Source organism: Brachyistius frenatus, unplaced genomic scaffold, assembly GCF_029030835.1.
Source record: "Brachyistius frenatus isolate BFR_SWC_R1_liver_20210118 unplaced genomic scaffold, ASM2903083v1 Contig_389, whole genome shotgun sequence".
NCBI lineage: Eukaryota > Metazoa > Chordata > Actinopteri > Embiotocidae > Brachyistius > Brachyistius frenatus.
Window position 1 is genome coordinate 56,097 of NW_027210988.1, and position 27,190 is coordinate 83,286.

Consider the following 27,190-nt stretch of genomic DNA (forward strand, 5'->3'; position numbering starts at 1 on the left):
GCTGACATCCCGGACAAACTGTTTGTTTTCTGTCTTATGACGAGTCAGGTGAGAAAATCTATTTACATTTTTTTTTCTCTGTGACTAGTGAACCGTTATTGCTGGTGTGCTGGTTATTTTGCCAAAATTAAAAATACATCCAACACTGGAAAATGTTTCTCCTGAATTCTGTAGTGTAGTGTTCATCGTAAATATTTCCCTGGTGTCCGAAATATGGGAAGAGATGTCAGTTTTATGCTGTTTTCTACTGAAATTAAATCAGAATATTTTGGCATATATTGCGTCTGATCAATTATATTTTGTTTCATAATCTATCGTACATAATTTCATTAAAAATTCAGACACTCCAGATAAATTTCTGAATGCAAAGGAAAAGGTTGAAAGTCAATATTATTTGTCCGAGATCTTTGGGCCGTCTGGCAGCGCTGCATTAAAAACAGCTGATTCTGAGCTGGAGATCATGTGATGTCATGTGTGAACACATGTCGTGCCCAGTAGTCTGTCCGTGTGTGTGTGTGTGTGTGTGTGTGTGTGTGTGTGTGTGTGTGTGTGTGTGTGTGTGTGTGTGTGTGTGTGTGTGTGTGTGTGTGTGTGTGTGTGTGTGTGTGTGTGTGTGTGTATGTGTGTGTGTGTGTGTGTGTGTGTGTGTGTGTGTGTGTGTGTGTGTGTGTGTGTGTGTGTGTGTGTGTGTGTGTGTGTGTGTGTGTGTGTGTGTCCGTGTGTGTGTGTGTGTGTGCTCTTCTCTCCAGGTACCTCCTCCTCTCCTTTTGGATCGGAGTCGGTCACTTCCCCCTTGTGGCTTTTCTTGTTTGTGCTCAAGTTTAGTTTTTCAGCAGCAGAGGTTACCAGTTGTCCATTTTTGTTTAATTAGACAGATCTGCAGTGTCACAATGTCTTTGGCTGTTTGTCTTCAAGTCATCTTCTTTGTTTTACTTATTTTTATTTTCCGGGGTTTTCTTTTTACTGTGTTGATACCTGCAACTCCGAGTCACTCCAGGATTTAATATCAATATTGGATGGTGGTGATCTTCGGGCCCTCAGGCAGCACTGCATTAAAAACACACTATTCTGGAGTGGAAATCACTGCATGGGCTCAGGAACACTTGTGAAAACCATCGTCTGTGAACACAGTTCATCGCTGTGTCCACAAATGATGTTAAAACTCTCCAAAGAAGAAACCAGATAGAAACATGATCCAGAAACACCGCCGCCTTCTCTGGACTGAGATCATTGAAGATGGACTGAGGTGAAGTGGACAACTGTCCTGAGGTCTGATGGATCACAATCTGAGATTCTGTTTGGAAATCATGGACGCTGCATCCTCCAGGTTAAAGAGGAGAGGGACCATCCAGCTTGTTATCAGCTCAGTTCTAAAGCCAGCATCTGTGATGGTACAGGGTGCATTAGTGCACATGGCATGGGTAGCTTGAACATCTGGAAGGAAGCATTAATGCTGAATGATATATTCAGGTTTTGGAGCAACATATGCTGCCATCCAGACAACGTCTCTTTCAGGGAAGGTCTTGTTTATTTCAGCAGAACAACGTCCAACCACATTCTGCACGTATTCCACCAGCATGGTTCTCTAGTAGAAGAGTCCGCTGATAAACTGGCCTCCTGCAGTCCAGACCTGTCAATCATTGAAAACATCTGGAGCATCAGGACATGAACAATACAACAAAGGAGACCCTGAACTGTTGAGCAGCTGAAATCCTCTATCAGGCAAGAATGGGACCACATTTCATTTTCTAAACTCCAGAAACTGGTCTCCTCAGTTCCTAAAGGTTTCCAGAGTGTTGTTAAAAGAAGAGTTGATGCAGCTCAGTGATGTGCCATCACAGTGATTAAGGTTTTGTAATGTTGAGGCAAAATCAGGTCTTGGTCAAGATTGGGAAACATCTTGGTTTGAGTTCAAATGACTAACTACAATACATTACTATAACCTCTGCGCTCCACTTTCTACCCTCTTAATCAGGTTGCTGATCTGTTGCTAATTGACCTAAATAGTTGTCAGATTTTCCATCAGGTGTTTATTTTTTCTTTACACAACCTTTCCAGTCTTTTGTTGACTCTGTTCCAACTTTTTAGAGATTTGTCGCTGGCATCAAATTCAAAATGAGCAGATATTTTCATAAAACAATACAATTTCTCAGTTTCAATATTTCATATGTTGTCTTTGGTCTATTTGCAATTAAATACGGTTTTACATGATTTTTTTGTTTTTTTAAGCGGTTTTAAATGAAATAAAGTTTTTTGCCTTTAAAAAAAACATGAAGAAACAACTTGTAGAAACATATTCGTTGACTCTAATGGATGCATTGTCTAATAATTATACAACAATTTTACTTGCATAGTTTCACTTTAAACATGAACAAAATCCAAATGCTTTTAATGTCTCATTCTTTCATACACAGCTCATATCAAATAAATGTGTTAGGTACTCAGGGGTTTGGCTGTGTCACTTACATTTCGTCTTTATGATTTATCTAATGTGACGGCCCTGAGCAAGCACAGAAGTACAAACCTATGACCTCACTGCTGTTTTACTATAGTTCTCCTGACAGCAGCTCATTTGTCAGGCATAGATAATTCAAATAGCTGCTTGGCTGCTGTGAATCTTGATGTCACCCATCAATGACAAATCTGTGCTCATACTTACTCCGCTTGGATGCAACTACACTGAAATGGAAAACAGCCAAACACTGAACTCAGAAATACTAATGAATGAAGCAAAGATTTCTTACACTTTCCATCACAAGTAGGTGTTTCCTCTCAGTGAGCTCTGTCCCATGTGTTTGTACGTATCAGTACATAGTGAGGGCCCCAAAGAGCCCGATTCCCCACTTAAGACTCTTAACATAGTTTGAGGATCAGGATTACACACAATACTAATTCTAAGTCCAACATTTGAACAATTTATGCCTCGAGCTTTTGTATTTGCTGTTAATTGATATAGAGCTCAGTTTAATACAGACACAGACTCACTACTTATCACAGCCTGTCAGACGCATTTATTGATTACTGAAAATAAATCACTATTAACACGATGATCCACTGCAGCCAAATGTGAAATAGCCACGCCTTGTCTAGACGTGAAAATGACACTCTCGTAAATGTCATGTGAGGGGGGATCAAATGACCAAGGTCTCGCTCCAGAGGTACAGAAGTACAAATCAAATTTTTTGGCAGAAGGAAAGATGAGGAAAGACGGGGTTCGAATCCAGGATGTGATAACATTTGTCTTGAGTTGTTTTTTGTTTTCAAACCCCAACCATGTGCTTATTCAGTAACGCTGAGTTTAATTTTCCCTTAATCACGTGGCTCTAAGCCTTCAGTAGGTTTCATTTTAGTCCACTACAGGAAAATGTGTAACTTTCACGCCTAGACAGCCCAAAGCGTATCTATTTCACGTGTTGCTGTCATGGACCAGCGTGTCCACTACTGTTGAATCATCCCATATACTGTGATGCTGCTACGACAGCACTTGCATTTTGTGTTTTTCTTTGAAAAGTAGCATGACTGTGGTGTTTTCCTGGTGTCCATACTAACATGAGAAGAGCAGCTTTAAAATTAATTTGAGGACTCTTCTTGCTCTACAGACAGAATGATTTGAAATTTCCCTTTTCAGTTACGATGTTAGGATGGTAGGAAACATGCCTTCTACAAACAAGGACCCACATACATGCAAACACTCATTGAATACAAACAGGAGAGAACATGAGCACAAATCTCTTTTAATACTGAGTTCAGGTCCAGTGTTCCCTCTGATTGAGTTGATCAGTGTAACGTCATTATATCGTAGGGCCCCTCCAACCCCAATTTAGCAGATGTAAACAGGATTGCAGGGTTTTCGTGGTTAAATGAAATGAAATTTCCCCTCGGGGATTAATAAAGTGTATCAAATCAAATCAAAATCAAATAATAGCTTTAGTTTCTGTCCCAAAAAGGAAAGTTGTATTTATGGTCTGAACCCCACAGAGATATGCTCTCAACATGTCTGAGGCAGTCTGGGATTACAGAAAGAGAACACAGTGAGACACTAAATCCAAAGAAGAAGAACTGTGGACAGTTCTTCAAGATGCTGAGCAACCTACCTGCCATGTTCCTTAAAAAACTCTGTGCAAGTGTACCGAGGAGAACCGGTGCTGTTTTAAAGGCACACAGCGAATATTGGTTTGATTTGGAACTCACTGCACTAATTGATTAATTAGAAAAATAGTCATAATATGCTTTTGAAAACAGGCAAGCTGGGGGCAGTGATTTATGAGAGAGAAGGAGAGGGAGAGGAGAGACAGTGAGACAGATCCGCGGGAGTTATGACACCTGCTCTGACCTGCTGGAGTTGAAAATATAAGAAAAGAAAAAGAGGAAGACACTAAGACCAATCCGAGGCTGCTGCAGGATCCAGCTCGTCAGCCGAAGATGGTCCTGATGAGAGTGATGCTGCCCGCGGCGCTCTGCCTGCTGCTGGTGTCCGCCGGGGCGGGCTGCGGACCGGGCAGGGGATACGGGAAGCGGAGGCACCCCAAGAAGCTGACACCGCTGGCGCTGAAACAGTTCCTCCCCAACGTCGCCGAGAAAACCCTGGGAGCCAGCGGCAAGTGCGAAGGCAAGATCAGCCGCAGCTCGGACAGATTCAAAAACCTGACTCCCAACTACAACCCGGATATAATCTTCAAAGATGAAGAGAACACGAACGCGGACCGGCTCATGACACAAGTAGGTACCAACGTTGGAGGAGGTGTCATTCTGTCTGATAAGAAGGAGCAGCTGACGGACAGCTGGATGTAAAGCGGCACAGGAGCGCGTCGGTTTCTCTGTTTCTCTTCACATCCTCAGCTGGCTCCAGACAAATGAACTCGTTCAAAACTGGTCAGTGTGCAGCTCTTGAACATTTTGGAATCCACTGATAGTTGCAAATGTAAAGGGAAAGGTCGTTTTCAAATATTTGCGCATGTTACTTTTTTTTTTAGCTGTAAAAACAAAGGCTTTAGATTTGTAAAAATATTATATTCATAAAAATTACACAAACTAATTTGTTTAAAAGAAGATATATATTAATATAGATTATAAGTATCCATCTCTCTGTTTTAGATTTCCCCCTCTGTGTGTATGTTAGACTATAGAGTCGCAGGTTCGGGACTGTGACGGTCTGTCAGATTAGTCAGACTGGAGACAAATTTAAGATGCCCTCAGACTCTCACTCCGGGGAGCAGGAACATGTATGATCCCACCACACCACACATGCACATGGAAGCTTTTAAAAGTTGGCTGGATATGATTGTGTCGCCTTAATTTTACACACCAGTAGACTCTTGATGATGTGATGCAGAAGTGTCTTCAGCTGCAATACCAGCGAGTGCCACTAGAGGTCAGCTCCAAAAAGCCTCCGGCTCCATAGACTCCCATTCAACTTCTCTCATCAAATCCAAAGTGAATAAAATGTGTCCATCAGTTATCTCGGTGTTGTTAGCTAAAGTCACTCCTTCTTATTAGTTTTCTGGAGGTCCATCTGAAAATAATCCCTCATTCATTAGAAAAGAAGATTCAAGAAGACCTGTTTTTGGGGGCGTGTCTGTTTGATTGACAGGCCTGTGGTGCAGTCAGGTTACAGCTATCGGTGGGCGGGACGTAGTATCGCCAGGTTTCCGATCAGATCGGTCAGATCCACCGCTGGCTCCTCCCCCAACTTGTCCAAATATGGTCACTTCCTGCTCCAAACCGCTCCAAACTAGCAAAGATGGTGACGGACAGAATCGGAACTGGAGGATTCATAACGTTCACAAACCAATGATGACATCACTGATGGCTGCTGATTGGTTGGTTAGCATTCCTGTTGGTAACAAAATGATTAAAGGGGAATTTCTGAGGTCTGCGCACGCAGCAAAACTGATAACATTAATATTAAGTTCAAATTTAGAAGTCATTTTTTTTACTGTTGACCACATTTAGTGTTCACTGAAGTCAGATAGGATTGTTTAAATGTCATGTGTCTCTCTTCTTAGAGGTGTAAGGACAAGCTGAACTCGTTGGCCATCTCTGTCATGAACCAGTGGCCGGGAGTCAAACTTAGGGTCACGGAGGGCTGGGATGAGGACGGCCATCATTCTGAGGAGTCTCTGCACTACGAGGGCCGAGCGGTGGACATCACCACCTCCGACCGGGACAAGAGCAAGTATGGCATGCTGTCCAGGCTGGCTGTGGAGGCAGGATTCGACTGGGTCTACTACGAGTCCAAGGCCCACATTCACTGCTCTGTGAAAGCAGGTGGGAGAACTCTCTGTCACTACAGCAACACGTCTCAAAAAAGTTGGGGCGGGGTCAACAAAAGACAGAAAAATTTGTGAAATGCTAAAAACACAAAACAGATCAGTAACGTGATTGAGTATAAAAAGATGATTTCAGAGAGGCAGAGTCTCTCCAGTGAAGATGGGGAGAGGTTCACCACTCTGTGAAAGACTGTGTTGGAAAATAGTTCAACAATCTAAGAATAATGTTCCTCAAAGTAAAACTACAAAGAATTAGTGGATTTCATCGTCTACGGTTCATAATATCATTAAAAGATTCAGAGAATCTGGAGAAATCTCTGAACACAAGGGACAAGGCTGGAAACCAATATTGGATGGTGGTGATCTTCGGGCCCTCAGGCAGCACTGCATTAAAAACACACTATTCTGGAGTGGAAATCACTGCATGGGCTCAGGAACACTTGTGAAAACCATCATCTGTGAACGCAGTTCATCGCTGCGTCCACAAATGATGTTAAAACTCTCCAAAGAAGAAACCAGATAGAAACATGATCCAGAAACACCGCCGCCTTCTCTGGACCGAGATCATTGAAGATGGACTGAGGTGAAGTGGACAACTGTCCTGAGGTCTGATGGATCACAATCTGAGATTCTGTTTGGAAATCATGGACGCTGCATCCTCCAGGTTAAAGAGGAGAGGGACCATCCAGCTTGTTGTTGCTAAAAATATAAAGACAAATAAATACATTAAATAGCAAATCAAATGACAGCAATAAATACAACTAAAAATTGCTTAACTTACAACATTAATACATCCACTAACTTGGCATTTCCATCCTCTTAAAGGAAGCAAAACATCAGGGTCTAAAGTCATAATACAGATATTTAACAAAACATTAAAAAAACCACACATGAAACGTTAACCAAATAACAAAACGAAATGGATGGAATTAGAGGTCCAGTTTCACTTACAGAGCTTCTCTTTCCCTGCAGCCATACTAACACCCTGTTTAGTACACCAGAAACAGATCTAGTATGTCCCCAGTACTCAGTATGTTAAATAGAGTGTACCAACAGTACCAGGATGTTCTACTACATCTGCAGTCTGCAGGTCAGCATGAAACTCTGGATGTTCTCACCCACAATCCTTTGCAGCAGAAGATACGTCACATCGACTGAACCGCAGAGACAGTTGGTGGCGCTGAAGCTCCGCCCACAAGAAGAACAAGAACAATAACAACAACAACAAGAGGCATTGAAAGGAAACATACTCCTTCCAAATTGCATCCTTTTTATTTTTACTTCAAATATAGCGCCGGATATGAACAAGAGTTCATATGCATTTTTATGATGCAGTAGTTTGTCCCAGTTGTACACAAACTACATGCAACAGTACCTACTTTCTAAGGTTCAGCTGCAGTACGTACTGAAAGTAAAAAGAAATAGTATGCGATTAGAAACGCAGGGTTTGTTCTGGTGGTTTGGAGGGAAAAGAGGCTCCGAAGGCCAAAAGGGGGCGTGGTTAAATCACTTCCTGGGAGTGGCCACTAACATGACACTGCAGGATGTGGTACTCAGGGCAGTTAGGAATTTAAAACTTGTTATTTAACACAGTTTTCATGGTACTCACCCATTAATGCATCTGATTTACAGTCATTACCAAACAGAGTATCACCTCTAACACATGTTGCTGTCATGAATCTTGTAGAAAACTCGATGGCCGCTAAATCTGGCGGCTGCTTCCCCGGGTCGTCTGCGGTGATCCTGTCAGACGGACGGACTAAACCGCTGAGAGATCTCCAGGAGGGGGACCAGGTGCTGGCTGCAGACCAACGAGGACACGTCGTTCCCACTGATTTTCTCATGTTCATGGACCGGGGCCGACAGACTCTGCAACAGTTCCTCGTCCTGGAGACCGCCGCGCCGCGCCGCAGACTGAGACTGACGGCTGCTCACCTCGTCTTCGTTACCAACAGGAACGGCTCAGACAGCAGCGGCTTCAGGGCCGTGTTCGCCAGCAACGTGAAGCCAGGACACTGGCTTCACGTTGTGGACGACGGACCGCGTCGCCTCGTCCCTGCACGAGTGACGGGAGTTACTGTGGAGCCGTATGAAGGGTCCTACGCACCCGTCACATCTCACGGAACCATCATAGTGGACCGGGTTTTGGCGTCCTGCTACGCGGTGGTGGAGGACCACGACCTCGCACACTGGGCGTTCACACCGGTTCGACTGTGGCGCTCCGTCCTGTCCCTGGTTGGGATGGTGAAAGTACTCGGTGGCGTGCACCAGGCCGACGGCGTCCACTGGTACCCGGGGATCCTCCACCATGTGGGGAGCTGGCTTCTGGACAGCAGCTCGTTTCACCCACACAGCTGAGACACACACGTTGCTTCAACACTGAGTTATGTGTTTGCCTGCGAAGCCCCAAGAAGCATCCTCTCCAAGACACATGTTTAAAATGCCTTCTTTAAGACAGCACACTTGTGTTGTTGAATTTGAACATGCCGCAGTTATAATTCTGGTTTATCACAACATAGTTATGGCCATAGTTTTAGCGATTTTACCATTTTCCCAGAATTCAGCTTGGACTTTGGTGAGTACACCGTTTTCATTACAAGAGAAAATGGCCAAAACTGCAAAAATATCAGCCAGTTTGAAACAGCAGTCATCATGTACATAATGTAACATTTATTTATCATTTAAAATTCAGAAAGTTGGGGAAATATGATGTGTTCTGAAGAAAACCTCCCGATGGCTCAGTCAAACACTGACAGCAGTGAGAAGTGTTCCCTTGCTTCATAAAAAAGTTAAATATTTATGACTAAATTTGTGTTCGAAATACAATATGTCTTTACTGATATCAGCCTCCATCCAGCTACAGCCAGTCTTGGTGAACAGCAGCTGTGTGCAGGGTCTAGCATTTTACTTCCACCGTCAAGTCCCAATAATCTGATGTAACAGAACTAAATCAGTTAATAATCGTGAGGAATTTGACTTGGAGCTGGTGACAAACATCAGATGATTGTCTGTGAGAGACAGACAGTAATCCTGAGAGGGTGTTAAAGGGATGTTACTTTTCTAGTCTTATCTTATCACGCAGTGGACCACCATACTGGTAATATTTGTCAGAACCTCTAAGAACTTAAGGTGCAGTCAGTAACTAAAGACAAACCCTCTGGACATACAATGAATTAATAACTATTTCAGATTTACAGATAGAATAAATTCACAAGTAAGCGTCCTACATTATTTTACCAGCAATTGTAACAGCAGGATGAAGCATCACTGAGACTAAAACCCAGACATGCCTTAAATACCTGGTACCAGACTTACCTGGTACCATACACACCTGGTACCTTACACACCCTGGCTGGTACCATACACACCTAATACCAGACTTACCGGGTACCATACACACACTGGTACCATACACACCCTGGCTCGTAGCATACACACCTGGTACCATACAAACCTGGTACCATACACACACTGGTAGCATACACACCTGGTACCATACAAACCTGGTACCTTACACACCTGGTACCTTACACACCTGGTACCTTACACACCTGGTACCAGACTTACCTGGTACCATACACACACTGGTACCATACAAACCGGGTACCATACACACACTGGTACCATATACACCCTGGCTGGTACCATACAAACCTGGTACCAGACACACCCTGGTACCATAGACACCAGTTACCTTACACACCGGGTACCGTACACACACTGCTACCATACACACCTGGTACCATATACACCCTGGTACCATACACACCTGATACCATAAACACAAGGTACCATACACACCTGTTACCATACACACCTGGTACCATATACACCTTGCTACCATACACACCTGATACCATAGACACCAGGTTCCATACACACCCTGGCTCGTACCATACACACCTGGTACCATACACACACTGGCTCGTACCATACACACCTGGTACCATTAAAACCTGGTACCATACACAAACTGGTACCATACACACCTGGTACCATACAAACCGGGTACCATACACACACTGGTATCATACACACCATGGCTGGTACCATACAAACCTGGTACCATACACCTGGTACCATACACACCTGGTACCGGACACACCCTGGTACCATAGACACCAGGTACCTTACACACCGGATACCGTACACACCTGGTACCATACACACCCTGGTACCATAAACACAAGGTACCATACACACCTGTTACCATACACACCTGTTACATACACACCTGGTACCATATACACCCTGTTACCATACACACCTGATACCATAGACACCAGGTACCATACACACCTGGTACCATACACATCTGGTACCTTACACACCTGGTACCGGACACACCCTGGTACCATACACACCCTGGTACCATACACAACCTGGTACCATACACATCTGGTACCATATACACCTGGTACCAGACTTACCTGGTACCATACACACACTAGTACCATACACACCTGGTACCATACAAACCGGGTACCATACACACACTGGTACCATACACACCCTGGCTGGTACCATACAAACCTGGTACCATACACACCTGGTACCATACACACCTGGTACCATACACACCGGGTACCGTACACACCCTGCTACCATACACACCTGGTACCATATACACCCTGGTACCATACACACCTGATACCATAAACACAAGGTACCATACACACCTGTTACCATACACACCTGATGCCATAGACACCAGGTACCATACACACCTGGTACCATACACACCTGGTACCATACACACCCTGGTACTGTACACACATGGTACCATACACACCCTGGTACCATACACACCTGGTACCATATACACCCTGGTACCATACACACCTGATACCATAAACACAAGGTACCATACACACCTGTTACCATACACACCTGGTACCATACACACCTGGTACCATACACACCTAGTACCATACACACCCTGGTACCATACACACCTGGTACCATACACACCCTGGTACCATACACAACCTCGTACCATACACACCTGGTACCATACACACCCTGGTACCATACACAACCTCGTACCATACACATCTGGTACCATATACACCCTGGTACCATACACACCTGATACCATAAACACAAGGTACCATACACACCTGGTACCAAATACACCCTGCTACCATACACATCTGGTACTGGACACACCTGGTACCATACACAACCTGGTACCATACACATCTGGTACCATATACACCCTGGTACCATACACACCTGGTACCATACACACCTGATACCATAAACACAAGGTACCATACACGCCTGGTACCATACACACCCTGGTACCATACACAACCTCGTACCATACACATCTGGTACCATATACACCCTGGTACCATACACACCTGATACCAAATACACCCTGCTACCATACACACCTGGTACCATACACATCTGGTACTGGACACACCTGGTACCATACACACCCTGGTACCATACACAACCTGGTACCATACACATATGGTACCACATACACCCTGGTACCATACACACCTGATACCATAAACACAAGGTACCATACACACCTGGTACCCGACACACCCTGATATCATACACACCTGGTACCAGATCAAAGTCTTCTTCATGAACGGTCTGGACCGCTCCCCTTGGGATTGATTCTTGTAGTTGAAGCTGTAAACCAAAGGTGGGCGGAGCCTAAACACACGTTACAGAAAACAAAGCTGCACTTTGCCTTCTGACATACTTCTTTACATCTTTGTGCCAAAACACATCTTAATACCTTTGAAGTGTTCCTTTAACATTTACAGTACAGTAACATGCACAGAGGACGTCCACAGTGTTTGTTTCAGATATTTTCTTTTCATAACTTCAATGTTCAGGTTTGATCATGTTGAGAGTTTGTGATCATGATGTGATGAAGAGTTCTGTTTGAGGTAAGAACACAGGATCAGTGGACACCCAGACACTTCCTGTTTCATGTTCCCCATCTGATATGAGCTGCATGTCAAAATGATATCTAGCAATTATGCAACTGCAATATTTAACGATTACAACCAACAATATTTGCGGGAGCTTCCATTTTTTCCGTGGTCAAAACTCCAGCGACACTATTTAATAGTAATTTTACAAATTCCCCGTGATTTATCCACAAAAAAAACCCGGCATACTTTATTAACAAAAATGACTTCTAATTTACAGTTACAAAGTTATAAGCTCTCCAACCTCTCATCATTAAAACAAACCACATGCAGGACGCGTGGGAAAAAAACGGCAAAACTGGAAGTGACGGGTTTTATGGGAAATGTGGTCGACCAACCGTCACACTCAGATCTCACTTCATTTCTCTGCGTTCAATTTTAATATTTAAATAACATATTTTTACAGAAAATCTAGCTCCTGTATTCCACATCACAACCACCGACTTTTGTTGTTTTGTTGTTTGTTTGTTGTTTTGTTGTTTTTTAAAGCCACATCACTTCTATGACTTGTTCATTTTTCTGTAATTTTCAGCCCACAGTTTTTAAGTTAAGAAAATGGGAACTAAAATATTTCATAGATGATGCGTAGTAATGTTATGAACACAGGAAGTGACTCTTTCTATTAGCTATTCGTTTTATAAACATCTCATATTTTCCCTTGACTTGCAATTTTTTTCCAATTTGCCAAAAATGAATTACATAAAACTGAGAAATGCATTATTGAGACAAACCAAAAATCCCAAAACAATTATGTAAACTGTTTGTGGACTGTAAAAGGACTGGAAGTGTTATGTTGTTTTATTTTTCCTGTCAGACAGACTGACGGTTAAAAATGTCTAATTATGAATTGTTTCTGTGTTTGTGTTTATTGATGGTCGGTGAGCTCCATGAAGATGTTCGATGGTTTCATGCTGAATGATAAACATATTTAAGGGTAGTAAATGAATGTAGAGTTAATGTGATTATTATAATTGACTGTTAGGGCCAATTATATTTTCATGGATGGATATAAAGTCTGACATCAATAAATTATATTTTTATACACTGAATGTTGAGCTCAGACTAATAAGTGGCTCGGAAAAAAAAACTTGGCAATCTTTGCTTCATTTGAGTAAAACCTGTCAGACCGACAGCCCACAGTTCAAATGATCTGCCTAACTGTAATATATGATCTACTGAGCAATAAATGTTGATATATCATCAGGAGCATTGAAGATGAATGCTTCTGAGTAAATGTTGGACATTGCGCTGTTTCATGGAGCACAGATTCACGGAGCTTCAAAAATGTCAGTGATGGAACTGATGAACTCTGGTCGGATAGTCACTATTTCAGAATTTATTTTTCTTGTTTGTTTTTCACACAGTCAGCAGCTGTGTAGATAAAAACAAGGTCAGATACCAATATTAATGTAGATATATTTAAAGCTGCACTCATTCGTTTGGTTGTTTCTGAAGGCAGCAGAGAAGCTGTGACTTACACCATGAAGTTATATTCTTATTTAACTGCTATAATCAGACACAATGATCACATGAGCCTGCAGCTGGAAGACACGTAAACACGCTTGAAGTGTGCTGTGATCACCAACAGATGGCGCTGTTTACCAGCTGTGTATTTATGCAGCTATTGACCCTTCTGCCAGATTACAGTTGATATCTTTGAGGTGACACGAAGAGTTTTACAAGATACAACTGACCAACTGGGCGAAAACAGGACACGTGCACACGACCAGAAACTCTGTAAAAGCTTAAAATGTGTGACTGAAGTTGTACTTTGGAAAACAAACACAGAACTAACATCTGTAGGAGTGTGAAGTTCATTTATCCCAGACTGAGAGCAGGGATGACTTCCTGGGGGTGTGGCTTGTTAACCTGCATACACATAATATTTAGTGCAAAAGATCAAGTATGTCCCAATACACAGTAATGAGAGTTTCCAAAAGAAAAGAGGAAAAAGAATTAGTGAAAAGGATCCCACCACTTTAAAATCAACGCCATCATTTTTCCAAACTCACGTGAACATTTCCTTCTGTAAATGTTTTGGTCATTTCTGATCTGCACTGACAAATTTCAGTTGTGATACTTTCAGCATGCATTTATTTATTCATATATTTATTTATTAATAAACAGAAAATGTTATTTTATAAGCAAAGGTGTGTTTCTATTGTCTTATTTGAAGGTGAAGTCGATGACTGTGAGAACACACTGGATGAATACAGTAAAAATAATTATAATAAAAAAGTCAAAGGTCATTGTTTTCAGAAGAACACTGATGTCGGCTGAGTTTTAATTTTGGATGACTTGTTACGGATTTTTATCTCACAAATAGAAATGGTTTTGTTTTGTTTTTTGTTTTGGGAGGAGGGACGGGGACGGGGATGGGGGGGACGGGTGCATCAATTTGGGGGCTAGATTTCTGAGTGATCTCTCTTCATTTCATTGAAGGACTCTGGGTTTGAGTGTGTTTTGGGGTTGGAGGGTTTGTTTTCATCTTTCTAATATATTCAGTGTATTTTTGCTTAAACAGGTTTAGTTTTCTGGATGTTGACGGGATTCTTACTTTTTGTTGGGCTGTGTTTATTATTTTTGAATGTTTGTTGGCTCTTCTTTTATAACTGCATTTATTGAATGTATGATTCTGTTTTTAGTCATTTATTGTGAACCACCTTTTGTGTTTCCTTTTGTTTCTTATATTGAATAGTTTGTATGATTTCTTTTGTAAATAAGTTGTAAATGCATGAATTCTTTATGTTGTATTGTTGATAATAATATCTTATTTCACAGTTTCATCAGACCGATTGTCAGATTGTTATGTGACGTTGAGTCTGATCCTTTCTCTTCACTACAGCGGCTAAAGAGCTCGGTTTTAACACCACGCTGATTTCCGGTGGTTTCAGCCGTTAGCACTGCTCCCGGTCTGAACCGGCTCTGAAGCGTCGGCAGGAAACATGTGGAGGAAACTTCGTCCTGCTGAGAGGGTCGTCCTGCTGAGAGGGTCGTCCTGCCTGCTGTCAGCTGGTTCTCTCTGCAGGACGCTGGCAGGTGATGGAAGAAAACCTTCAGCTGGCAGAGACACACAGATGGTCCAGATCCATGTCAGCACTCTGCATCGTCCCACATCGCCCCAGATTCCCTCCCTCCCCTCCCTCCCGTCCCCTCCCCTCCCGTCCCCTCCCGTCCCCTCCCCTCTCCTCTCTCCCTGACTTCCCTGACTTTCAGATCCACCTGGGTCTAATGTTGGGATCAGAACCAGGTGGGTCTAATGTTGGGATCAGAACCAGGTGGGTCTAATGTTGGGATCAGATCCAGGTGGGTCTAATGTTAGGATCAGAACCAGGTGGGTCTAATGTTGGGATCAGAACCAGGTGGGTCTAATGTTAGGATCAGATCCAGGTGGGTTTAATGTTAGGATCAGATCCAGGTGGGTCTAATGTTGGGATCAGATCCAGGTGGGTCTAATGTTGGGATCAGATCCAGGTGGGTCTAATGTTAGGATCAGATCCAGGTGGGTCTAATGTTAGGATCAGATCCAGGTGGGTCTAATGTTGGGATCAGATCCAGGTGGGTCTAATGTTAGGATCAGATCCAGGTGGGTCTAATGTTGGGATCAGATCCAGGTGGGTCTAATGTTAGGATCAGATCCAGGTGGGTCTAATGTTAGGATCAGATCCAGGTGGGTCTAATGTTGGGATCAGATCCAGGTGGGTCTAATGTTAGGATCAGATCCAGGTGGGTCTAATGTTAGGATCAGATCCAGGTGGGTCTAATGTTGGGATCAGATCCAGGTGGGTCTAATGTTAGGATCAGATCCAGGTGGGTCTAATGTTAGGATCAGATCCAGGTGGGTCTAATGTTGGGATCAGATCCAGGTGGGTCTAATGTTAGGATCAGATCCAGGTGGGTCTAATGTTGGGATCAGATCCAGGTGGGTCTAATGTTAGGATCAGATCCAGGTGGGTCTAATGTTGGGATCAGATCCAGGTGGGTCTAATGTTAGGATCAGATCCAGGTGGGTCTAATGTTGGGATCAGATCCAGGTGGGTCTAATGTTAGGATCAGATCCAGGTGGGTCTAATGTTGGGATCAGATCCAGGTGGGTCTAATGTTGGGATCAGATCCAGGTGGGTCTAATGTTGGGATCAGATCCAGGTGGGTCTAATGTTAGGATCAGATCCAGGTGGGTCTAAGTGGTACTAATTCCAGAGAACGTCCCTGATTGACTGCAGACCGGAAGTGACAGGTTTTAAAAGGTCTTGTTTTTTGGGGGGTTATTTTTTGGTTCTGTAGGAAAGTGGAAGAGTTCATCTTGTTGTGTGCTTTATTTTATTTTTTTTAGATTTTTATTTTTTTAGATTTTGTTGCTTTAAATAAATGTAATTTATTTTCTGGCAGTCACAGAGGTTTTCGCTGACCCTGTGCAGGCATTGTTTCTTTGTCTCGATAGAATCCCCTAAAATACGTAATGACCTCTGTCCTTCACGATGCCGCGGCCAGCACAGGGTTTCTCAACTCTAACATCCAGTATCGGAAAAGACACAGCAGGTTGCTTCCCTCCCTCCTCATCCACTGCCCCCCTCCCCTTCCAATCTCTGGTGGCCCTGCTGCCTGCAACCAATAAGGTCACTTATTAATCTAATTGTCAGAAAGGCAACCTAAGGAAAAAAAGATCAGGAAAGGAAACATGTAGTAAAACCAGTCAGGTGATGTCATCCTGCTGACGAGGAAACAGTGAATGTGTTGTTTGGTATATTTGTTTGTTGGACCTTTATAATGAGCAAAGACAACCGGTGGTCAAAGCAGCATGGTGACCTTCAGGGTGTGTGTGTGTGTGTGTGTGTGTGTGTGTGTGTGTGTGTGTGTGTGTGTGTGTGTGTGTGTGTGTGTGTGTGTGTGTGTGTGTGTGTGTGTGTGTGTGTGTGTGTATTTTGGGGGCTGTGGGAGTGTGTGTTTCTGTGACCTTGATAAACTGCACATGGTCTCCTTTTTTTTTTTTTTTTTTTTAAATGTAGCCCCCCCCCACACACACACACACACACACACACACACACACACAGACATCATACTGGGTGGTGCTCATGTCAGACCCCTTCAGATTACAACTAAAGGCTGAACCATGATATTTGTATAATTTTCTGCGCAGCATCTTTCTGTAATCTACAATCATGCATAATGAAGTAAAGTTTATAATTAATGTATCTAACTATGTTGGTACTGAAACATAAAAGTAAAATGGTCACTGACAATCTATTTCATTTGTTTTCCACCAAAATGTCCAAATGTATTCTGCGGAATTTAAATCCTTTTTCTGCCTAATGAAACATAAACTATAATTGATACTGCAGCTCAACTGCAGATTTTTTAAATCGTTCAAAAAGATCAAAATTAAATCAAGATGTGCCTCTATTTCTTCATTTCAACCTGCTAAATTCAGGTAATTTTAATTTGTCAGCTATTTCTGCCTATAATTAGTTCACACTGATCGGGCTGCAATACCAGCAAGTGCCACTAGAGGTCGGCTCCAAAAAGCCTCCGGCTCCATAGACTCCCATTCAACTTCTGTCATCAAATCCAAAGTGAATAAAATGTGTCCATCAGTTATCTCGGTGTTGTTAGCTAAAGTCACTCCTTCTTCTTAGTTTTCTGGAGGTCCATCTGAAAATAATCCCTCATTCATTAGAAAAGAAGATTCAAGAAGACCTGTTTTTGGGGGCGTGTCTGTTTGATTGACAGGCCTGTGGTGCAGTCAGGTTACAGCTATCGGTGGGCGGGACGTAGTATCGTCAGGTTTCCAATCAGATCGGTCAGATCCACCTCTGGCTCCTCCCCCAGCTCGTCCAAATATGGTCACTTCCTGCTCCGAACTAGCAAGATGGTGACGGACAGAATCTGAACTGGAGGATTCATAACGTTCACAAACCAATGGGGGATGTCATTAACTGAAAGGTTAACCAAAATACACCAGCCAGTATTTCTGCCATCTTTAAGCTCTCAAGTATTTCTGGTGATGAAAATTGTATTTCCACTCGTCTGCTGTCTCGTACAATAAGCACCTGAAGAACATTCGGCCTGCGGTAATGTGAAGGGCTTCCTTTATTTCCTTCTGTGAAGGTCCACTGACACACACGGTGTACGTAGAGGATTAATTAGCCACAAGCCTTGTTTACCTGAAGAATCCAAATCAAGGGGAATAATTGAGCACCACAGACAGAGGGGTTTGAACTGAGGTGTGTGTGTGTGTGTGTGTGTGTGTGTGTGTGTGTGTGTGTGTGTGTGTGTGTGTGTGTGTGTGTGTGTGTGTGTGTGTGTGTGTGTGTGTGTGTGTGTGTGTGTGTGTGTGTGTGTGTGTGTGTGTGTGTGTGTGTGTGTGTGGTGGGGGGGGGGGGTATGTGAAGAGATAAAGAAGCAGACAGAGAGATGGAGATAACATTGTTCCAGGTTCAGCAGACAGCCAGCAGAGCTCCCTGGACAATAAGGCATCATCCTGGTCCAGCACGTCAAAGGAAAACACATTGATTCTGTTGTCGGCTGTGTTTAATCCCTACACACACACACACACACACACACACACACACACACACACACACACACACACACACACACACACAGCAGGGTCGTTGTTGTTTTGTCTTTCATGTGAACAGAAAGGCTGAAGTCAGAGCAGTTAGGCACCAAAGCTCTTAAAGAAAGCAGTGATGCTGCTCTGATGTAAACATCTACTGATCTTGGCTGAATGCAAAGAAACTGAATGGAACATTAGAATATTATTATTATTATATTATTATTATTATTATTATTATTATTATTATTATTATTATTATTAAAGCACTTAAAACAGGTGTTTGTGGGTTGAAATCAGTTTCATACAATTGCACACTTCATGTTTTTCTAAGAACCAGTGAACAAAATAATAAGCATCTTATTACTAATCCTAGAAGATTGAAAGGTTTAAACGCTTATATGAGTATTATTATTTCATGTATTGTCAAGAATCACAATAAAAATCAACAATTAACATTGCAACCCAGTATCATGGCAAAGCGTGAGATGGCTACGCTTTAGACTTTCTAGGCGTGAAAGTTACACGTTTTGAAAGCGGCATGTGACCAAGGTCCCGCAACAGAGGTTTTGGGACCAAGTACAAAGGATATTTTTTGGCGGTATTGGGAGGAAGGAGGGGCGTTGATAAAGTCTGAATCCAGGAGGTGACAAGGTTTTTCTCGAGTAAACTGTGTGTTTTAGCTAAAAGTAAAATGTTCCTTTAATCACGTGGCTCTAAGCCTTCAGTAGGTTTAATTTTAGTCCACTGCAGGAAAACGTGTAACTTTCACGCCTAGACAGCCCAAAGCGTATCTATTTCACGTGTTGTTGTCATGGACCAGCGTGTCCACTACTGTTGAATCATCCCATATACTGTGATGCTGCTACGACAGCACTTGCATTTTGTGTTTTTCTTTGAAAAGTAGCATGACAGTGGTGTTTTCCTGGTGTCCATACTAACTGCTGTCACATGTACTCTGAGGATATTCCGTTTGTTCTGCTGCAGGACAACATGGTTCTTCATTTGAGGTCTTTTTAAGTGAAACTCTCCTTTTCTAAGCTTCAGTGTTGATTCGTGTGTCTAACTTTCGTACAGAGAGCAGCTGAGACGTCTTCAGGCTCTTCATGAACATCATCATGTGGGAAAAGTACGACTGACACGTTTCTGTTAACTTTTCCTTTCTTTGATTAAAGCATAAACTTTCTCCAGAATGTATTTGAGGTCTGTATACATCTACTAGTTTCTTACAAAGCATTACATAAACATTTCTAAAATGATCCAATCTGCTAAGGAACGTTTCATCAAGTGAAAACGACTTATTTCCACCCCTGGACTTCCTTCAGAGAGCAGGCAGATAGTGAGTATTGATTGAGGGAGCAGCAGTGAAAGAGGCCCGACGAGGTGCATCGATGCGTCTCAGAGCTTTTGTCAGAGCTCATCATCTCACCCTGATGATAAGACTCTGAGATCCAAACATCAGAACAAAGCCCCGAGACAAAGAGCTCTTCTTCAGGATCTGAACGTCAGATCGTTAACACACTCTCAGATGTTTCTGTTTCCAACGATGACCTTCATTCAGTCACTCCAGGAAAACATTCATTCAATGCGTCGTCTGTCACATTTATTATTCTGTCCACGTGTTGTGTGTTGCTGACACATATTCACCACTAGAGGGCAGCACAGCTCTGAAACAGTCCGCTGCCTGATGAGTACTCTCAGGGCTGAATCCCAACACTGTCCTCCGTCATGCTGCGTTGACCCACTGACTCACGCCACATGTATGTTTCTGTTGAGCTGCAGTTGAACATCAACATGTGACTGTTGACTTCGGACCTTCTTCACCTGCTCATGAAATTAAAGACTTCAAATGATTTTTGATTTTACATCTTCCTGAGATACAAACTGAATCTTGTATGTCAGTATGTATGCATCTTATAATAATAATAATAATAAATGTTATTTTAGTAGCAGTTTTATAAACTCAAGTTACAAAGTGCTTCACATAAAATAAGCCATTAAAATGAAGCGTGAATTCAAACAAGCCTCATCAACTCAATGATAAGAAATAAAAACAAATTAAAACAGGGTATAAAAGAATTAAGAGTTGATCACTAAAATCAACTAAAGTCAGCAAAAGCTCTCCAATAGAAGTCTGTTTTAAGAAGAGATTTAAGAGATGTTGCTGACTCTGCAGATCTTATGTCCTCAGGCAGCTCCATCCATAACTATAACTAGTTATTAACTAATAAATAATGAAATATCACTGACTGTACATGGCAGACAACTGGCCACACTGCAGCTCATAGAATATTAAGCGGTGAATGTTTTGTGGTTCAACCATTTACAGCAGAGAATTAATAATACTATTAACAGAAATGAATCAGGAAGTTTTCCACCGAGACACAAATAATCAGTTTCATCAGTTCAATATTTTTTTTGTAACTTCTTACCTGTAAACACATTTCAATGTTATTTTCTAATTATTTTTATTTTTAAATTATGAGCACATTCTCAGCCCGTTAAATGAAGCTTTACAGGAAAAGTTAAATAGCAGATTTAAGTGGCAGAATATGTTTTGTAAATCTTTCGTAAAGCTTGGTCATTATTTATTACTAAATTAAAGCTGTGTCACTTAATGACATTATAGTGAACAGAATGTGTTCAGGTTTATAAACTGCTTAGAAAGTTTTTGAGATAACTGAACTATGAATTTTGAAATAACTGAAAATTAAAGAGTATTTTACACCAGAATCCCTCCAGCTGGGTGTTTCATAAAGCTCTGGTGTGGCAGCATCATGTCCTCTCCTCCACCACGTCACATCCAGACACACTGGTGAACATCGCATGAGGTTTTCTGCTGCTCTTAACTTTCCTTTCACTAAAAGAACACAATATTCGTCCTAAAACATACTCCTGGTTTTCCCAGATGTTCCCGAAGCTGCTGCAACAGTATTTTTTCAGGGTGTCTCTTTCCTTTCTAAAATGCATTATGGCACAAAAGTTATTGTTCAAAACATTTTGTTGGCTTCATGTCTGTTACGTACTTAAAACTGAGCAGTGGCGTCACATATCAGACCTCTGCTTCCATCCCAGAACAGCCTTCTGTCCCAAAGATCAGAGGTTCACAAATCTTTCGGACCATCGTACAAAAACTAATTTCTCAAGCATCACTTCTCACTGCAGACACCAACAGTTTATTTTAGGATATAAGATTCCCTGACTTGTCCATGTCGTAGTCCCAGACAGACGAAATAACAAGGCAACTGTTGTAAAATCAGAGATCAGACTGGAGGAAATGATAGTTGGTTATAAATACTAAGTTAAATCTTTAATAGGCCTTTTATATTAGAAGGTTAATTTAGGTGAACTGTCCCTTTAAACAGCCCAGCAGGACGTATGCTGCGGTGTATTTGAGGGCCAATTTATTCTGAAGATTTTCTGAAGTTACCTCATACTTAAATGTGTTTCGCTCACATGGATCCTGTACGAAGCTGCAGGTCTGTAATCACCTCAGAGGAAAGACTCCTGCAAACAGCTGGAAGAAACACAGAAAAAACACATGAATTTCACATCTGCAAAGACACACGGGATCCCACATGACAACATATACACGTGATTTGGGGAAACTTAAAATGTGAAAATGTGTCAAATATTTAGAATGAATGTGCTTACATGTGAAACGTATTCTGCCCGTCGGAAACATGGATTATGAAACATTTTCATGGCATCATGTGTAGCTTCACATGTGAAACATACAGTCACCGATGTGAAACCCTGTTAAGTGCTCGACCAGTGAACCCAAGCACAGACCTGCTATGGAAGCAGTTCAAGTTGTTTGTTAGAAGACAGGACGAGGAGGAGATGGAGAATGAAGTTGGTCATGAAACAGTGATCATGGAGCTCGTAGCATCAGCAGCGCTGCATGACGAGCTGGTGGATGTGAATACTGCTGCGTTCAGATGGACCTCGTGAGCTCAGAGTTACAACGTGGGAAGTCGTGTTCAGCATATGTTCGGCGTTCAAGTGGTTAAGTGGTAAAAACATCCTGTCCTGTCAGTCGGGTCCAGCAGAACCGAGTGGACCCATGAAAACCACACGAACTATTGATTCTGAGCAAGGTGGGAATGTTTACTGCATTCACACTAGAGAAGAGACGTGAAGTTGTTGAACGTCTCAAAAGGTTTTATGTCCAGTAACCAAATGCAGAATAGAACTGGGTCAATATCATCTCTCATTAGAACTGCAGGAGGAAACAATGTTTTGAAAAGAGGAACTTGTAGGTCATTAGTCTTTGAACCTGATAAACATTTTATTGTAGTTTCTATGTCTCTTGAATTATTTTTCATTATTAGTATTAATATTTTTAGAATAACTATCGAGTCTCTTTAGGTTAACTACATCCGTCTGTTTTTTGAAGACAAATTCATGCGTTTCTGGTTTGGGTGTCTCACGGGTCACTTTCTGATTGGGTCCAACAGGATGTGTGAAGTCCTAGAACAGATAGATTAAATTCACCAGGGTTCATTTGCTGAAGACCATGAAGTTACCGAATAAATGTCACAGTCCACAGAAAACAGACATCTTGTCATGACCTCAGATTGTTTCTAAAAGTGTTCGTAGCTTCAGGTCTATAAAATGGTTCTGATCCAGAAGTATCTTCAGCTGCAATACCAGCGAGTGCCACTAGAGGTCGGCTCCAAAAAGCCTCCGGCTCCATAGACTCCCATTCAACTTCTCTCATCAAATCCAAAGTGAATAAAATGTGTCCATCAGTTATCTCGGTGTTGTTAGCTAAAGTCACTCCTTCTTATTAGTTTTCTGGAGGTCCATCTGAAAATAATCCCTCATTCATTAGAAAAGAAGATTCAAGAAGACCTGTTTTTGGGGGCGTGTCTGTTTGATTGACAGGCCTGTGGTGCAGTCAGGTTACAGCTATCGGTGGGCGGGACGTAGTATCGTCAGGTTTCCAATCAGATCGGTCAGATCCACCGCTGGCTCCTCCCCCAGCTCGTCCAAATATGGTCACTTCCTGCTCCAAACCGCTCCGAACTAGCAAAGATGATGATGGACAGAATCTGAACTCGAATAACGGCCGTTCACAAAGAGCATCTCGTAGTGGACCATCGTCTACCCTGCTCATGTCCTCTGGACTTCCACCTTCCTGCTCTGTCTGTCCTTCCTCCAAAAATGACAGTAAGCAAATCCTGCTTCTCCACTACAAGAGACATTGAGTAAAAGATTCTAAAAGAGTTCAAATGACTTTACCCTTCTGCAATCTCATTGAATTGAAGTTGAGACTCTCAGATTTAAGAAACAATTTAATTATCAGCAACAGAAACATAATATTGGCAAAAACAATTATCAGTTACCTCCCTTGTTGTCAAAAAAAGTGGAAGTCGATGTACCCTGTTAGCTAAAACTCAGACAACTATTACATCACTAACAGCCCGGCGTGATGTCCTCCAGACAGACAGGAGGAGTCAGAACTCATAGATGTTGTTGGACTTCTCGGACTCACGTCCCCCACAGTGGACAGACAGGAACCGCCAGGTCTGAGGAGGTTTTTATAAAGAGAGCAGAAATGTCGAGGGAACACTGAAGTGTGTGTGTGTGTGTGTGTGTGTGTGTGTGTGTGTGTGTGTGTGTGTGTGTGTGTGTGTGTGTGTGTGTGTGTGTGTGTGTGTGTGTGTGTGTGTGTGTGTGTGTGTGTGTGTGTGTGTGTGTGTGTGTGTGTGTGTGTGTGTGTGTGTGTGTGTGTATTCTGGCCTTTGTCTGATGGTTCTGTCAGCCATCTCATTGAAATGTCCTTCATATGCCTCTGTAGGTAAACAAACACACATGTACACACACACACACACACACACACACACACACACACACACACACACACACACACACACACACACACACACACACACACACACACACACACACACACACAATCATAGACCTGCTGTGGTCCTCGGAGACACCCATAGAGAAGCAGCTGCTCTGTCTACACACACACAGTTCTGGTTGTTTGCCATTGGCCGAGGGTTGGTCAACATTGATACGCATCCCTTCACACGACTGGTATTGTGTGATATGAGCCTGAAGGATTTGATTATTCTGTTTTATTATTTTCACAGAGGCTGGTTAACGTGGTGATGAACAGATGGAGAAGAGGACTGAATCTGCAGGACGATGATGAGGGAAAAAATGACCAACATGACAGTCGGACGTTGATAATAAATCACAGACTGGATATAAAAGAGTTCGTAGCTTCAGGTCTGTAAAATGGTTCTGATCCAGAAGTGTCTTCAGCTGCAATACCAGCGAGTGCCACTAGAGGTCGGCTCCAAAAAGCCTCCGGCTCCATAGACTCCCATTCAACTTCTCTCATCAAATCCAAAGTGAATAAAATGTGTCCATCAGTTATCTCGGTGTTGTTAGCTAAAGTCACTCCTTCTTATTAGTTTTCTGGAGGTCCATCTGAAAATAATCCCTCATTCATTAGAAAAGAAGATTCAAGAAGACCTGTTTTTGGGGGCGTGTCTGTTTGATTGACAGGCCTGTGGTGCAGTCAGGTTACAGCTATCGGTGGGCGGGACGTAGTATCGTCAGGTTTCCAATCAGATCGGTCAGATCCACCGCTGGCTCCTCCCCCAGCTTGTCCAAATATGGTCACTTCCTGCTCCAAACCGCTCCGAACTAGCAAGATGGTGACAAACAGAATCTGAACTGGAGGATTCATAATGTTCACAAACCAACGATGACATCACTGCTGGTTGATGATGTCACTGATGATTGATGACATCACTGATGGTTGATGGTTGTAATAAACATTTTCACTCAGCTTCTACTTCCTGGGTCGTTCCACTGTTGTCATGACTTCAAGTCTTTGAGTCCAAATTCAAACCATTCAGACCTCTAATCTCTCAGACTGCTGCATGCATGACCACAAAATGAGACAAATTCAGGTTTCCAGAGTGTCGAAGTCTTCAAACAAGTTTCCCATCTTTACAGTATATATTTGAGGAACTATATATTATAACTATACCAAGAGGAGAGTTTAATTTGCTCATGTCAGGATGGATGTTCTCTGGTGCAGACATTAGGACTATTCACTATTATGTTCCAAACTAAATTCACTTTAGATGATGCAATAGCCTCCCAAAGACCAAATGACATTAAAATAAGACGACTGTTACCGAATCGAAGAACACATTTATGAATCAGCGCACTCAGAAAACAGCACAGAAACAGCTGTTTGCAGCTCTTCAGCATCGACAGGTTCATCTGACCCGTCAGCTCTAGCGTGGAGGCTCTCCTAGAATACCGTTTAAAACACTTTATATCTCTCTAACCACATCCGTATAAATATATGGATGCCCGTTTCATTTTCCCCACATTTCTTGATTTTTGACACCTTTTGGCCGTACGTTGTCACAATCTGAGAATCAGAATCAGAAATACTTTATTAATCCTTCACTCAGGTGTGTGCCAGGACAGAAAGAACAAAAGATTTAAGAAGAAATGAGATAATAAATATACTAAATATACGGTCAATAGCGTTTATAATAAATACCAGTTAAAAAAAAACTGTTTGTGAAAGTGTGCAAATCCTTAAAAAAAACACACAAAAAACTAGAACTTGATATAAGGCCGGTCTATATATTGGCTCATCGTGTGCACATCAGATGTTCTGATGAAGTGTTATGAAGTTTGATGACCTCCTGTGGTGCGTCTGGTCATATTGAGTCTGTTGCTCCTGACCAGCCCGGTGTGGAGTGGGTGGGAGGTGTCGCTCTTCAGTCAGCATCCTTCCTTCTGAACCGCTGTCAGAGTCCAGCTCCACCAACAACATCCCAACATCCTCAGCATCGTCCTACAGATGTTACAGGACCGTAACCTCCCTTTGGCCCTTCTTGTAGCCGGCTTCAGAGTTCTTGGACCGGTCCAGCTTGTTGTCAGTGATCAGGTACCTGTAGTCCTCCACCGCCTCCACACTGACCCCTCGGAGGTGTTGTCTTCTACCTCCTCAGGTCTGATCTGTGTCTGGAGACACGTGGACACATTGGCGCCAGTAAACGATGGGAACACACCAAAACATCAGCACCAATGAATGCACTGTAGAAGAAGAGCCTCCAGTGAGGAGGATTTATATCTGCCCTCAATACAAATATTATTCACATCTCAGACAAATAGACTTTTAAATGCAAATGTTACATTATTAGTTCTCCAACAAGTGGCCAAGTAACAGCAGAGACCCAATAATGGAAACCATCTGAATCTGAAGACACATCGTCTGGACAGAAACCATCTGAATCTGAAGACACATCGTCTGGACAGAAACCATCTGAATCTGAAGACACATCGTCATATCGATATTTCATATCGATCTCTCCATTTCCAGGACATTGTGTCTTTGTCCTCGACTTCGGTCG

At 42.4% G+C, this 27,190-nt stretch overlaps 1 protein-coding gene across 1 annotated transcript; it reads left to right on the top strand.

Annotated features, from left to right (window-relative positions):
- The first annotated feature begins 4,422 nt into the window (after positions 1-4,422).
- LOC138636600 (tiggy-winkle hedgehog protein-like) lies at positions 4,423-8,627 on the top strand. The gene is made up of 3 exons (XM_069724666.1): positions 4,423-4,719; positions 6,006-6,267; positions 7,957-8,627. The coding sequence occupies exons 1-3, from the start codon at positions 4,423-4,425 to the stop codon at positions 8,625-8,627; spliced, it is 1,230 nt and encodes a 409-aa protein (XP_069580767.1).
- The last annotated feature ends 18,563 nt before the right edge of the window (positions 8,628-27,190 follow it).